At 40.8% G+C, this 12,637-nt stretch overlaps 1 protein-coding gene across 1 annotated transcript in view; it reads left to right on the top strand.

Moving 5' to 3' along the window:
* Window positions 1-12,637, top strand: part of SMOC2 (SPARC related modular calcium binding 2) — a 149,643-nt gene that overhangs the window by 130,667 nt on the left and 6,339 nt on the right. Inside the window, exons 10-11 of the mRNA XM_082481312.1 lie at window positions 10,688-10,790; window positions 11,690-11,964. Coding sequence (XP_082337438.1) covers window positions 10,688-10,790; window positions 11,690-11,964 — 378 coding nt within the window. The remainder of the gene's footprint in view (window positions 1-10,687; window positions 10,791-11,689; window positions 11,965-12,637) is intronic.

Below are 12,637 nucleotides of genomic sequence, written 5' to 3'. Positions count from 1 at the left end.
AGACCACCTATTGATTTTGGACAATCTAGCATGTGAACCCTTTTATAGCCATCTGCAGAGGGCTTAGTTTACTCTAGTGATAAAAAGTTCATGGACTGAAAGTCTGTCTCTGTTGGAATTAGCAGTGTTGGGTGTCTCCAAGTATGGAACGTGGACCTCTAATTTTGAATAAGTGCTTTACATTCATTCACTTGAGATGGAAAATGACTGCTGTTTACTAAATCAACATTACAGTATGCATATTTATACCAAAAAAAGTATTCACTGGAGAGTTAGAATGGAAATGTGGGGTGTATGAATTATAACCAATCAGAGCCCATTCACCAACAGGCAGGCACTTACTGGTACAAAATGCATGGCTGGAAAACAGGCTATTATACATGCACAAGCGGGACTCAGTTTTGCTGTGTATGAGCATTTGGGATGCTACTGTTGTTCATTCAGATTGTATTTTCCCCTATCCCCTGCAGTGGCCAGGATATACAAAGATATAGTGTGGTGTCTTGTTTCCAACCCTCTCTATTTATGCAGCAGCAGACAGCAAGATGCATGAGAACCCCCTTCGTGTGTTGCTGTTGCTGTGTTATCAATAAATGAGATTGCATGGCCTGCTCCAGAAATAGGACACACGTGCTCCTATAATTGTGTACACATGCTCAGTCTTGCAGCAGCCCGTGTCATGTCCGCCTGTGTATAAAATGGGGTCATGGTTTTTTGCAGCCCAAGCCTGACCGCTGGAGGGGTACGATAGGGTATTTCTCTCTCTCTTTGTTTCCTCTCGAGTCCCATGGTCAGGAAGCCTGAGATGGTTTTCACTTTTCGATAGTCTGTCCCTCGGCCCAATGGATATGGCCTGTTGGTACCAAGTGACTGACTCTGGGCAACCTGATTAGCATTAAACCCCCACACAGCCTCTGCTGAAGTTGACAGGGTGGGCCTCTGCGCAAAGAGAAGGAAATCCAGGCCTTGGCATGGCTGCAGGAGGTTCCTAGCTGGGTTCCTGCCCAAATGCAGGACGTGCAGAACACAAAGGAAACAGAACATGCTGTACACAACGAAACTAGCATACAGTGTCGTGGTCCAGTGAGGAAACCGTCCTCATAATCCATAATGGAGTGTTATCATGTAATTGGATCTCCATGCTGTAAAATGACCCAATGCACTTTGTAATCAAACGCACGCTGTAAACTATTTTACATGAAGTCAGCTGCATTGCATCCTTCCTGGCAGACACTTTAGAACCATAATTACATTCATCTCCATCTTTAATTTACTCCATTGTGTTTCTGTCATTGCAGGATCTTAGATACCAAGCACTATGTGTTCATTTCCTCGGTGCTTACTGTAAATTGCAAATTAAGGGTGGCATGATTAACGCTGAATTGCCCTGCTCTTTGTGGGATGAATTCAAGCTCATCATTACTTGCACATTAGTTTATTGTGGTTTAATGAGGTACACAATATTATACTTGGCTTGGGGGATCCATTCCAAATAGAGGTCAATTTTGCAAAGAAAGTTGGTTTGGAAACCTGCCGTAGCTACAGAGTGCTCTGTCAACTCTGGAGATGTGAGATGGGTAATGCTGAATTAGGAGTGGACCTTCATTTTAAAATTAAACGAATAGTGTCTAATTATTAAGGCATGAGCCGCCAGCCTGTCATAGTGTGCCCACTTCCTTCAGCAGGAACTAAGGGCGTTTCATTCTTGCATAATATAATACCTTGTAAAAGTTTCATACTGAGCAATTGTAAAGCTGTATTTATGCTTTTGTATTAGTCATTTTACAGCTTTTTTATTTAGCAAAGGATGAGGCAGTGAGATTTGAAATGGTATTTGCAGAGGAAATCTGTCATGTTTAATGGAAAATGCCCAGGAAGGTAACACAACTGCCAATCCCAAATTAAATACTACATAAAGAGAGAGAAATTTTTGTGATGCCAGGTTTCCAAGGACTTGTTCATTCCATAGTGTTCAAGTAATGCTTTAGTGGTTCTTGCTGACTCTTGTTTTACTTCAGTTACTTCCAGAATTTCCATTTTACAAACTTCTGTTAATCACTGCTGTAAAAACTCATTCTTAGTTAAAATTCAGTATATAGTTAATGCTCCAAGAAACAGCCATGCCTGCCTCCCCTTATTCCTAGCTCCCTTCTGTGTTGGAAATCCAATTTCTAAATCTTCTAAATCCTCAACCTGACTGCTTGCAATATACCTAGATTTGCCTCCTTTCTGCTCTTCCTTTCCCCGTATCCTTTTCCAGCTCATCCTACACCATCCATCAATCTGTTTTGTGCCATTGTAGCAGGGACTTAGCTTCATAATTGGTGGTTCTGCCACTGCTTTCATTTCCAGGATAGAGAGACACTAAGTCACCACATCTGTGAGACTCCCCATTTGTGCGCCACAGGTGGGGCTTGCTCTGTACCATTTACATTCGGATTGAAAAAAGAAAAGCACAGTATTTCAAAGGTGTGTTTGAAAAATTCCATCATGTATGTAACACCCTTTGAGGGACTGAAAGTTATCTTTAAGGAGTGCGGCCTCACATCTCCATCCATCCCATGTTATGACAGCATAAGAAACACAGAGTGGCATGAAAGTTCTGCTCTCTGTCTGAAAACCTGGTACCGCTCTCTGGGCAGGGACTCTTTGAAAAGAGCTCTCACATCAATGTGTGCTGCTGGGCTGACAGTTTCTAACTCAGCTCTGAATATCCTTCATCGTTTTGCTTTAATGCCCATTGGTTCTTAGTATCCAAATAGAGAGCTTTTTGGTGGCTTTAGCTGAGAGTGGATGCTTTTGGGACTTTCAGCTGATGTGTCCAATGGTAAAAGTCTCGGTAAGAGATATCCAGAAAGGTTAAAATCAACATCAGTTTGTAGAAAAGACTGCTTTTCATGCATGTTTCCAAGGAGCAGGCTGCTTAGATTAATTAAGTAATGTAAAAACCATCCCTACTAAGTAAGTCCCCATAGTTCAAATTTTCCAGCAGGAGAGCAGAATTATGCACCTTATTTCTGAGGTCACTTCCATAATTGCAACAACATACATTTTTTGTAATAGCTTTTCCTTTTTAATGGATATTTAAATGGAGGTAATTAAATACGGTTAGTTCATACCCATCTCCCGAGAGGAAACATAACAGCATGATGAAAATGCAAGTGAATTGGAAGTAATAAATGTCTACTAAAAAGGACTGCACTTTGATTCCCTAAGTGATATTGGTTGTTAATTGCTAAGACTCTCAAAGTGATAATGTGGAGATTCAGATGCCTGCCACACTATACAAAACTGGATTCCAAAATATTTCAATTTAATAAGCTATTGTTGAAAGTGTTACTGCAGTCAGAAGTACCAGCTGTATATCTCAGGGACAGGCAGTCATGAAATATGCTATGTAAAACAGAAGTATAACCTTTTGAAAATTGGATCCAGCTGCTTTTCTCTTCTGGACTTTTTTTTGGGCCTCTTTCTAATCCTGAAACTCTTCTCTCTGTGTCCTCATCTGTGGGCTGATTGACTTGTGTCACTGTGCCAACACTTGAGACAAATACGTTGTGTTTCTTACACTGGGGCTGGACCCACATGGCTATATTGTAGGTGATGTTAAACATAAGGTGGAAAGACCCTAAAGGTAAGGAGTTTGCAGTGGCACGGGCTGCACCGAACTGCTCACAATTTCAGATTCTTCTCAACATATTGAAATGTCTTTGGCCTCCAAAACTGGGGTAGATATTGTGTAGGCAGTGACTACCTAATAAAAGCATCGGATGCCTTGTGTCCAGTTAGGCAGCAAAGGAGCGAGACTTGCTTATCATCTGAGTTGTCAGACCTTTTTCATGCTCCTGGCCAAAACTAGAACGGTAAGAGTCCACAAGAGAATGTTTAAAAAAGGCAAATAAGGTCCACAGGCCTTCTCAAGTTCTCCTTTGAGTTTTGTATGGCGTTTGAGAGGATTACAGTGTTCTAGCTGGTTCATCCTTGCCTGTTCTCACAGTGACATCTCTGAACTGTTAGCACCAAGAAATTTGCTTTTCAAAAGCTTTTCAAACTCTCATGGAGGAAAAAACAAACTAAAAAGTGGTGGTCAAAAGTTAGTCATTTCACGTTGCCTGCTTTATGCTCTGATGTTCTGATTCTCCTTTTCTTGTTTAACAGTAATATTACAAAACCTAAAATAAATATAATGAACTGCTTTTCCTATCAACAAATGTCCTAGCCTTTGTCACTCAGTTGCCTGTGAAAACTGTTTATAGGATCGTCATGTGTTTCTGCTATGAACATTATTGCTTCTTTCCACCACGTTTACCCAAAGAATAACAGAGTCTAAATGAACTTACAAAACAGATAAATATAGAATTCATCACAGGCGGTTTTACACCACCTGGGAGTGTAAGTTAGCTGTCTGGGCTTCCTCAGTAGTTAATGGGGAAGAAGAGATACATTTTAAGGGAGATTCTATCCTATTCTAAGAAAAAGTCTAAGGTAGTTGTGATGAATGCCTTCTGAATGGGTTCCTTTATACTGAGCTTAAATAACTGTTATGGGTGAGACACCTCATTTCAGCAGGCTCAAGTTCAACAAATCCCACTCAATGCACTTTGGTATGATATGAATCTCTGGGATTGAAGGGTAGGGCCTTGAAAGAGCATCCTTTGTTAAGTCTTTTGTTTTTTCACCCCTGAAATAGGAACAGAAAGATCATTTTAAAATAGTAACAACAAAAATATATGTGGAAAACTGAAATCTGCTTCCTGCCCTTCTTCAGAAATAATACTTCTCTGTAAGACATAGAGATCTGGGGCTACAAAGCAATGGATCTGTAGATCCCCTCCAGCTAACTTCTGTTCTATTCTACTTTATTATTTCTGAAATTTGGGTAAGCACAGATAAAAGAGAATTTGGCTCTGAGTTTAACTTAATACTTTTAATTGCAAGAATATTTGAAAGAAAAAGAGGGGAGGAGAGGAGAGGAGAGGAGAAGAGAGGAGAGGAGAGGAGAGGAGAGGAGAGGAGAGGAGAGGAAATAGAAAAGGAAAGAAAAGAAAAGGAAAGAAAAGAAAAGGAAAGAAAAGGAAAGGAAAGGAAAGGAAAGAAAAGAAAAGAAAAGAAAAGAAAAGAAAAGAAAAGAAAAGAAAAGAAAAGAAAAGAAAAGAAAAGAAAAGAAAAGAAAAGAAAAGAAAAGAAAAGAAAAGAAAAGAAAAGAAAAGAAAAGAAAAGAAAAGAAAAGAAAGAAAAGAAGGAAGAGAAGGGAAATAGCTGAGGGATGTTAACTAGGAGAGGTGAAAACGTGGTCAGCCCTTCTAGGACAGAGAGTAAGAAGTAGATAATTACTGTTTGTGAGGGGCTACCAGGAGGTGCAGTGATGGAAAAACTGCGATGAGCCATAAAACCACTGACCCCGTTGAGGCCATGATTTTTAGTCTCCAGCAGAGTTACCAATTTCAGTTCCCAGGCTTAACTCCTGAGGAACTTTTTTACTGTAATGGGGCTCAGGAATTGCTCAGGAAGTCCCCCCCAAAATTAGGAGGGCCCTTAGCATATCTACACAAACACAAACTTGTGATTTGTATGAATCAACAGAAGTAAACTCATGAACTGCACATATATGTGTGTATAGAATAAAAAGAAAAGAAAAAATATTTTCCTTATATTGTCTGTCTCCTAGCATAACCAGTAGCACTGACAAACTTTGTTAAATTCTTTTCTCCTGTATACCACTATATTTCAGTGAAGTCAAAGCTGCAAAAGAAACATGAATAGTTCTGATCATTCTGATTTTTGGCAGATCAAAACTTATTTATAATCTTCAGAGGTATTTCAGTGGTCATTATATTTGAGTGTACCACTAAGCCTGATATTCATATTAACAAACAGGGAATACAAAAGAAGCTTTAGATTTTCTAGTTGGAAGTTGTCATGCTTTTAATTACTTGAGTGACTGACTCTAGACAGTTTCCTCTCTAGCAGGAAGATTAATGTAACCCCCCCTTTAAAGTGATTAATCTTATCTATTGTATTCACATTTTTACAGAAATGAACAAAATACTTCTCTAGCCATGACTTCAGATGTGCTGTAAAAGATAATCTTCCAAGATTGACGCAGTAGATTATTATTAACCAAGCAGGGAGCTCCAAGGCACTTGGAGGTACATATTTTAGAAAGTTTATAGACAACTGCACCACAGATTTAACTCCAAAAATCCATCCTCAGTACTAAAGGCAGATATATTTATAGAGAGACACATGTACACATGAGGCGTATACGAGACTTATAATGACAATTCTTTGATTACCTTTGTATTATACCTGAAATGAGGTGTTTGTATATTCCTGTAGTTTGTGGTACATATTTGTTGGTCTAAGGTTTACTCTGCGTAAAACTATCCTTAAAGCAAACACTCAACTCTGTGTTACATCTCTGAACCTATGGGTTAACTCCATGTGGTTTCAACTTCAACCCTTTAACAACAAATTTTTATTTATGTAAGCTGTCAAATCCACACAGGACAAGCAGCTGCTGAAGAAGAAACCGAAGCACATAAACCATAGTCAGAAGCATAAAGCTGCCATAAGAGACTAGTCTTTCCCGTTCTGTGTTTAGTCCACTAAGAGTGAATTATTCATCACAATCAAGCTAAAGCTCCCCCAGTCTTGCTATTTCATCTGCAAGTTTGTTGAAAATTAAAGTTCAGCGTGAAGCCTCCAGAGAATTATTCTGAGTTAATAACACCTGCAAAGAACAGAGATTTCACTGTGAGGTAAATTGGTGTGTGATTGCCCACACATCAGCAAAAATTATAATTGGGAGAAACTGAATATTTTCTCCGTATTTAACTGGTGAGGATTTTGTAGGGTGTCATTTTACGTTAAGTAGTAGAGTTATAATTTAGAATGTTTCACAGCAACTGATTGTGTTTGTTTTAACAGTGAGATTTCTATGACAGGATTTCTATTGCTGTCAGCTGCTATTGCAACTTTATGCAATACACATTTAGAAACTTTTCTTAATCTTAGGGAGAATTGTCAGAGACAGGCTTTAAACTCTGGAATTTTTTCCCCGTGATTTCCTGTGAATTTAGAAGTTGATACTTTCCCCTACCTAGCTGTATCTCATAAATAGCAAGCTAAATCATCATTTTGATCTGTATACCTGTAGCATATGTACACTCAGCAGCTCCCTGGATAACAGTGGAAACTACCTAAAGCATACTTTTCTGTTGCTTCCAGATGTTTCAGGAATACACTCATAACTAACATGAAAAATTCAGGTGGAGGTCCTAAATCAAATTGGATATTAACATTATTATCTGTCCAAAAAAGGAAAGAGAAAGAAAAAAGTCAAATTATCTTGTCTCCATATTGTGCTGCATTGTTACATGCTGAAGTATTATCTTCTGCATTTTCCATGAGCCCTGTATCAATTTGCAGCTCATGTTTGGAGCAGGATTCAGGCTTCTGCCTGGTGACAGTAACACACACCCAGCACGAAATGGATAAAGCTTGTATCATTCAGGATAGGTCTCATGGAGACCACTTTCTACCTGTCCTTTGAAGAGAACCAGCTCCGGTGCACAGGCCAAGTATCCTTGCCAGCAAGATGTGGTGCTGAGCTCAGTAGGTTGCTCAGAGACTTAGTTGCTTGGTCCAGGCAGGTTGCCATACTGACATGGCTGGATGTGCCTTCTGCATGGGAACTGCTTGGGCTCTGCCTGCTCGTGTCATGGTGTGGGGGGTTGACCAGGTGCCCACAAAAGCTGCTCTGTCACTCCCCCTCCTCAGCTGGACAGGTGAGAGAAGAATGTAATGACAGACTCGTGAGTCAAGATAAGGACAAGGAGAGATCATTCAGCAATTATGGTCATGGGAAAAACAGACTCGACTTGGGGGAAACAAAAAATAATTTATTACCAATGAAATCAGAGTAGGGTAATGAGAAATAAAACCAAATCTTAAAAACACCTTCCCCACTCCTCCCTTCTTCACAGCCTTAACTTTACTCCCGATTCCTCTACTTCCTTCTCTTCAGCAATGCAGGGGGGTGAGGAATGGGCATTGCAGTCAGTTCATCACATGTTGTCTCTGCTGCTCCTTCCTCCTCAGGGGAGGACTCCTCATACTCTTCCCCTACTCCAGCACGGGGTCCCTCCCACAAGAGACAGTCCTTCACAAACTTCTCCAATCTGAGTCCTTCGCACGGGCTGCAGTTCTTCATGAACTGCTTCAGTGTGGGTCCTTTCCTCGGGGTGCAGTCCTTCAGGAACAAACTGCTCCAGTGTGGGTCCCCCATGAGATCACAAGTCCTTCTAGCAAACCTGCTCCAGCGTGGGCTCTTCTCTCCACAGGTCCACAGGTCCTGCCAGGACCCTGCTCCGGTGCAGCCTTTCCACGGGGTCATGGCCTCATTCGGGCATCCACCTGCTCTTGCATGGGGTCCTCCACAGGCCGCAGGTGGATATCTGCTCCACCGTTAACCTCCATGGGCTGCAGGGGGACAGCCTGCCTCACCATGGTCCGCACCATGGGCTTGCAGGGGCATCTCTGCTCCAGCACCTGAAGCACCTCCTCTTCCTCCTTCTTCACTGATGTCTGTGTCTGCAGAGTTGTTTCTCTCACATATTCTCACTCCTCTCTTCGGCTGCAGTTGTGCAGGGTTTCTTCCCCCTTCTTAAATATGTTATCCCAGAGGTGCTACCACCCTCACTGACTGGCTTCGCCTTGGCCAGTGATGGGTCTTTCTTGGAGCCAGCTGGCATTGGCTCTGTTGGACAAAGGGAAGCTTCTAGCAGCTTCTCGCAGAAGCCACCCCTGTAGCCCCCCACTACCAAAAGCTTGCCATGTAAACCCGAATCACTGGGCATATGTGCTTTTGTGACTTGCAAAGTTATGTGGCTTCATTTATATCACAATGCACAGTGTACTTACACAGTTGCAGTGCCTGAGCCTTACTTACCAGCAAGCTCTTTGCTCTAGAGAATATACTTTTGAATTATACACTGAATGCTGCCAGGCACCTCTTGGTGTAGTCTTCTGTCCTTCCCTATTAATCTCTTGCCACCCTTCTCATTTCTGTGCCTTTACAGAAAAAGCTCAAGTGTTTGTCTCACTGCAGTCAAACTTAGGATTATAGTCATAGCTGTTGGGTTTCGTTTTGTTTTTTTTTTTATTATTATTATTATTTATTTATTTTTTCTATTTTTTTTTCCCAGTTGCAACAGGAAAAAAAATAAAATGGTTAAAGGCTAAGGGAAGAGGAACGTATCTAAGAGAGTGACATCTGGTTTCGGATGTGCGCTTTTAGTGCAGTGAAACTTGCTTCAGTGAATTCCTGCAACTTTTACAGTTACTGGAATAAAATGTCCCTGGTGCCAAAGGCAAACACATAAGAGACAGGGAACTCATAACTGCATGAATGTGTTAGATAATAATATGTAGTGGGTGCTGCAGCTGTACATAATAGCTGAGCTATTCTTACTGCCACACAGCTAAGGGCTAATATAACACATGTTCATTTCCTTGGATCAACATGGGATGTATTAAAAAATAATTTGCTAGGCAAGATGAGGCTTTTCAGGCTCAGATAATCCTACTGCCTGCTCCAAAGGTCTCCGAGAAGTGTAATGAAATAACGAATCCCTACTGATTGACTAATCTTCCTTTTCCACAACACTTCAAAGCGTTTCCCTTTTCACTTAAGAACAGAACTGTGGGTAAGTGAGCCTCCAGCACAGAATTGTGAAAGTCCTGCCGTGGGCTCCAACTTCAAGCTTGTGATCTGTATGTCACTGCTCATGGATCATCCTAGAGTACAAGTCAGCTACTACAGGGCTAGGTGAAGACCTGGTGTTTGGCTCAGGGTCTAGGGAAGAGGAGAGGAAGCAGGTGTGTTGTGTAAGCAAACCTCCATGTGTCAACATCCATGAGCTTGTCAGGTGAATTTATCTGCTCCAGCTGCACTGCTCTAAGAGTGGATCTTTCAGTATATATTTATCTGACGTATTATGTGTCTGAAATGTGCTGTCAGTTTCTTTCAGAGAAGAGCTTTGTGGCATAGGGAATGTAATTATGAGGATGATCTAGCATCACCACAGGATCCCACAGTATGAACCAAAGTACCAACAGCATCCTATTGGGCTAGGTGCTGTATATAGTGTGAGTTAACCCCTGTCCAAGAGAAAAATGAAAGAGGAAACGAGTTGAATGGCATTTTACAAAGAAGAAAAGCGATGCACTGAGAGAATGTGTTTTGAGAAAGCAAGGAGTAGTTCAGAGGGGCAAAGGTGGGAATCTGAAAGAAGTGTTGTGCTATGGCCGTTTTAAATGCTGTGTGTCATTTACAAACTTCTGTTGTTTCAAAGCTGTTCTTTTCAAAATGTGACACCCATGGAAAAGAAAAATCTTAAAGAAGGAAAAATAATGCCCCAGACTGAAAGAGAGGGACCCAAGGTATACAAACCAGATTCCCCCTTGCTTAAGTTCAAAAGGATGTTTTTCTATTCGTGCTCTGTATTACAGATACGTACCTGAATTTAGGTGCTTGTCTTTGAATTATGTTTCGAACTTGTCCACAATTTATAGGAATTTGTGTGCAGAGAGTCACATCTATCTCTAAGTTTGAGCTATTGTTGGAAGCTAAATGTTGTAAAAAGAGGAAAAAATAAAAGAAAAAAATATGTTGTTTTTCTAGGTTGTCCTGGGGCCAAGAAGAATGAGTTCCTGACTAGTGTTTTGGATGCATTGTCCACTGATATGGTGCATGCCGTCTCTGATCCATCATTGTCTTCCAGCCGGTGGGTTTCAGATCTTTTTTGTATGTCTTTAAAAGGATTCTAGCAGTGGTGAACGAATTGTTGAGGGCTTTGAGAAGTAATGCTTCTTCTGACTTCAGAAAGGGCAAATTTCCAAGAACCTACCTGGGAGACTTTACTTCAAAGTTACCATGGTGGACTATTTCCACTAAACAGAGATGCACTTGATAGCTGAATTCTCAGCAGCAGCACAGCTTAGAGTTTATCTGTAGCTGCTGGTGCAGCTGCGTCACAGTCTTTGTTCTCCTCTCAGGCTTTACTTGACGAATGTGTGCTACCTTCCTCATTCGTGTTTTGCCTACTTGCTTGTAAAACACACCAATGCTATCAACAGTCACAGGTACAATTAAGACTTTGGGTGTCTGCAGGTTAGGTGCTTACCATCTGAAGAGGAGGGGACATTTATTGTTATAACTTACCCTGTAATTCAATACATTTAGGTGTTTTATCTCTTAAGAGCAGCTTAGAGCATCGTGGGTTGTAACTGGAGCCTAGGTATTTGGGGATGCTGACTGTTGACCTACTTCAGTTGGGTGTATTATGCGTTTTCATGTCTCTGCCATCTATGAAACTTTCTCTCTTTTACTTCACTTTTCTCTCTTTCAGGAAATCAAAGGGGAAAGCACTGTTTTCTGAGTATGGTGCTGACCTCAAAGCAGTTTCAGAGGGTTAACTAAGAGCAGATTTCAGCCCTTAGTGTAAACTTTAGGATACGGTTGACCGAAGAGTAAAAAGAGGGGTTCACTACAAGAATCTAGTGGCCAAAAGCAGGGAGGTTTATGCATCAAAGTGTCTGACAGTGGTTTAACTATTCTGAAATAAAGGTATAAACTGAGGTTTATATGTCAGAATTAAGACTAAACTTCTTTTCTCTGTTTTAGGGTTTCAGAGCCTGATCCAAATCATACTTTGGAAGAGAGAGTGGTCCATTGGTATTTCAAACAGCTAGATAAAAATTCCAGTGGTGACATTGGCAAGAAAGAAATCAAGCCATTTAAGAGATTCCTAAGAAAGAAATCAAAACCCAAAAAATGTGTGAAGAAGTTTGTGGAATACTGTGATGTGAACAATGACAAGTCCTTGTCAGTTCAAGAATTAATGGGCTGCTTGGGAGTAACAAAAGAAGAAGGTAAAGCAGAAACAAAGAAACGCCATAGTAAGAACCTTTTCTATCTTGTCCACTAGATTCTTAAAAGCTGATGAAGTTTGATATTTGTATATGCCAGAAATATACAAAATAGAATACACCTGCCTGCAGCTAATGCAGCTGTTGCTTAGGGCAGATGGCAGGAAAGCTGCTTCTGTGTAGGCAAATCAACACTTTGCTCCAAGAGAATCAAAACCTTCCCGTTGATTCTGACCATTAAATGTATTACAGTAGGAAACCTAAGAGGATACGATAATATTAACAGTCATCGAAAAGCCAGTTTAATGTTATTACAGTACTATGTCCTGAATGAGTGGAAGTCTCACACCTGTGCTTTTTGGATTCCTGCTGGGAAGGAAGCACATTGTTGAGCTTTCTAATGACTTCTTATTTCTCAAATGTGGTTTAGAGATACGGTGAGGAATGTGGTCATCTGCCAAACAGGTGGAACAACTGCTGGTACACAGCCACCTTACCTTGCTGCCAAACTGGTAGAAAGGGGAGCAACTAACTAGTGTGTAATGGTCCCTGCAGAGTTCAATCACACAATTCCCGAAAAAGAAGAATTTTTTTTTTTTAAATTGTAAACAACAACAATAGATCCCCATGCTGTAAGAAGCTGTAGAACATGAATATGGGCGAATTATATCGTTTGCCTGGGACCTTAAAATGAAGCCAGGGC

Source organism: Vanellus vanellus (assembly GCF_965231255.1).
Source record: "Vanellus vanellus genome assembly, chromosome: 3".
Classification (NCBI taxonomy): Eukaryota; Metazoa; Chordata; class Aves; order Charadriiformes; family Charadriidae; genus Vanellus; species Vanellus vanellus.
This window is presented reverse-complemented; position numbering and strand designations above follow the sequence as displayed.